At 41.2% G+C, this 2,124-nt stretch overlaps 1 protein-coding gene across 1 annotated transcript; it reads left to right on the top strand.

Moving 5' to 3' along the window:
- Positions 1-902: 902 nt before the first annotated feature.
- On the top strand, positions 903-1,316 carry LOC132269830 (uncharacterized). Its single transcript, XM_059771066.1, has one exon. The coding sequence runs from the start codon at positions 903-905 to the stop codon at positions 1,314-1,316; it is 414 nt and encodes a 137-aa protein (XP_059627049.1).
- Positions 1,317-2,124: the final 808 nt, after the last annotated feature.

Genomic DNA, 2,124 nt, shown 5'->3' with positions numbered 1-2,124 from the left:
CTTGTTGAACGATGATTGTGTTTAGCATTTTTTGCTGAGCTTGTGAGCTCACCCCTTTCAAGTGCTCGTAGAGTAAGAACGTGATGGAGTCAGATGACGAGGACGGATTTTAGCTCGTGGCACATTTACTTATTTTTATTCGGTTTTCCTTTATTATTATCATTGTAATAAAGTTGGTGTTGTGTGAGACTTTGTTTAGTTAATTTAGTGGTTATGGATGTTTTCTTAATGTTAGAGGAAATTTCACCTCTATTCATTATTTGTATAAATTTGTCACACTCTCGTGTTAATAAATTATATGATGAGATTCATCGTAATTCTAGTTATGGTAGATGTATGTTGAGAATTGGTGGAAGTTAAACTTTAGATTTTATATTCAGAACAAGTAATTCTTGTGTTAAAATTTGGGGTGTGACAGTTTGGTATCAGAGCCTAGGTTAAGAATTACCTGGCTAAATGACGTGATAGTAAGAATAGGAGCATATACTTATACAAATTATTTGCTCTCTTACCATGCTCCAATTTAAAGTATAAGTTACTTGTGAGACTTATCATTGACATTCTTTACTGAAAATAGGATGTCAGGAGCTAGGAGAGGCAAAGAACGACCTGCTAAAGGTAGAGGTCAAGGAGGTGCTGGTCGTGGTGGTGTTGACCATGACAGTGTTCTATTGGAGGATGCACCTTATGCGCCGAATCCTATGATTGGATTTATCGGAGATAAACGCAAATTGGGAGCTGTTGAATTTGTCGGACCTACCGATCCACTTGATGCCGAGAAGTGGATTGAAGATATGGAAAAGTATTTTGAGATGATGGACTGCACTGAGGTGCAAAAAAGGAAGATTTGTGCTTTTCTTTTATCTGGTGAGGTGCGCCAGTGGTGGTAGTCAAAGACCAAGATGGTTGTGGACACTACATCTATGACCTGGGATGATTTTAAAAATCGGTTCAACGACAAATTCTTTCCACTATCAGTGAGGGAGAAAAAGGCAACTGAGTTCATGCAGCTGGAACAGAATAATGAGATATCAATCAGTGAATACGAGAGGAAGTTTACAGAGCTATCCCGATTCACTCCTCACCTTGTTGCGAATGAGTTGCACAAGGTTAGAAAGTTTGAGCGAGGGTTGATCTCTCATGTGAAGAAGTTTGTGGTGGGTCATCGTTATGACACATATGCTAAAGTGGTGGAATGTGCCATAGCGGTAGAGGAGAATAATAACATTGCATTCCAGAAACAGAAGGAACGTAAGGCGAAACAGAAAAGTAAGGGGGCTAGCAGCTCTCAACAGAACCAGAGGGGTCAACAGTAACAGACTCAGAGAAATTGGCAGGGTTAGTCTTGGAAGAGAGGCAGACAAGATTGGCGAGCAGGGAAACGTCAGAGAGTTGGTGAAGGTGATCAATCCACAGCTTTAGTACCAGCCACGCCTCATGATACACAGCCATATCAATTCAGCAGGCATTGCTACAATTGTCGTGAGCAACGACATTTGGCTCGTAATTGTCCCAAGCCTCACAAGAATAACCAGCAGAGAGGTCAGGCACCACAATAGCACGGATGTGCAAGGTTTAATGCAGTTGTTCCAGATAGGAGACAGGACCGTACACCACCAGCAGTGGAAGGTACACTTACTACTTATGGCAGTATAGCTAGAGTATTATTTGATTCAGGTTCTTCATATTATTTTATTGCATTATCATTTGTGGACACACTGGGATTAGAACCTGGACATATGAGTAATGCCCTATCTATTGCAATACCACTCGGGAGTGCGACGACACTTGATAGAATATGTCGTGCTTATTCTGTTACAATTGGGGAGTTGGAGTATCCTATTGATTTGATAGTATTACGTATGTAAGACTTTGATGCTATACTGGGTATGGATTGGTTGGCTCGATATCATGCTCAGTTGGACTGTCATGAGAGGACTATTGTATTCTCAATTCCGAGACAGTCACCTTCTCGATATAAATGTAGGGAGTTCGAGGGCACCATGACAATGGGATTTCTCGCCCACATTGAGGTGGCTAAGCAATGCGTGACTATAGAGCAGTTGCCTACAATGTCAGAGTATGCAGATGTGTTTCAAGATATGTGATACCCCTCGGATCCGA

Source organism: Cornus florida, unplaced genomic scaffold, assembly GCF_030987335.1.
Source record: "Cornus florida cultivar Cherokee Brave unplaced genomic scaffold, ASM3098733v1 CherokeeBrave_3.0.0_Hap2_Chr08, whole genome shotgun sequence".
Classification (NCBI taxonomy): domain Eukaryota; kingdom Viridiplantae; phylum Streptophyta; class Magnoliopsida; order Cornales; family Cornaceae; genus Cornus; species Cornus florida.
This window is presented reverse-complemented; position numbering and strand designations above follow the sequence as displayed.

Bases quoted from the DNA above. Each gene is read 5' to 3' on its own strand.
- LOC132269830 (XM_059771066.1), top strand. From the start codon at position 903: ATGGTTGTGGACACTACATCTATGACCTGGGATGATTTTAAAAATCGG.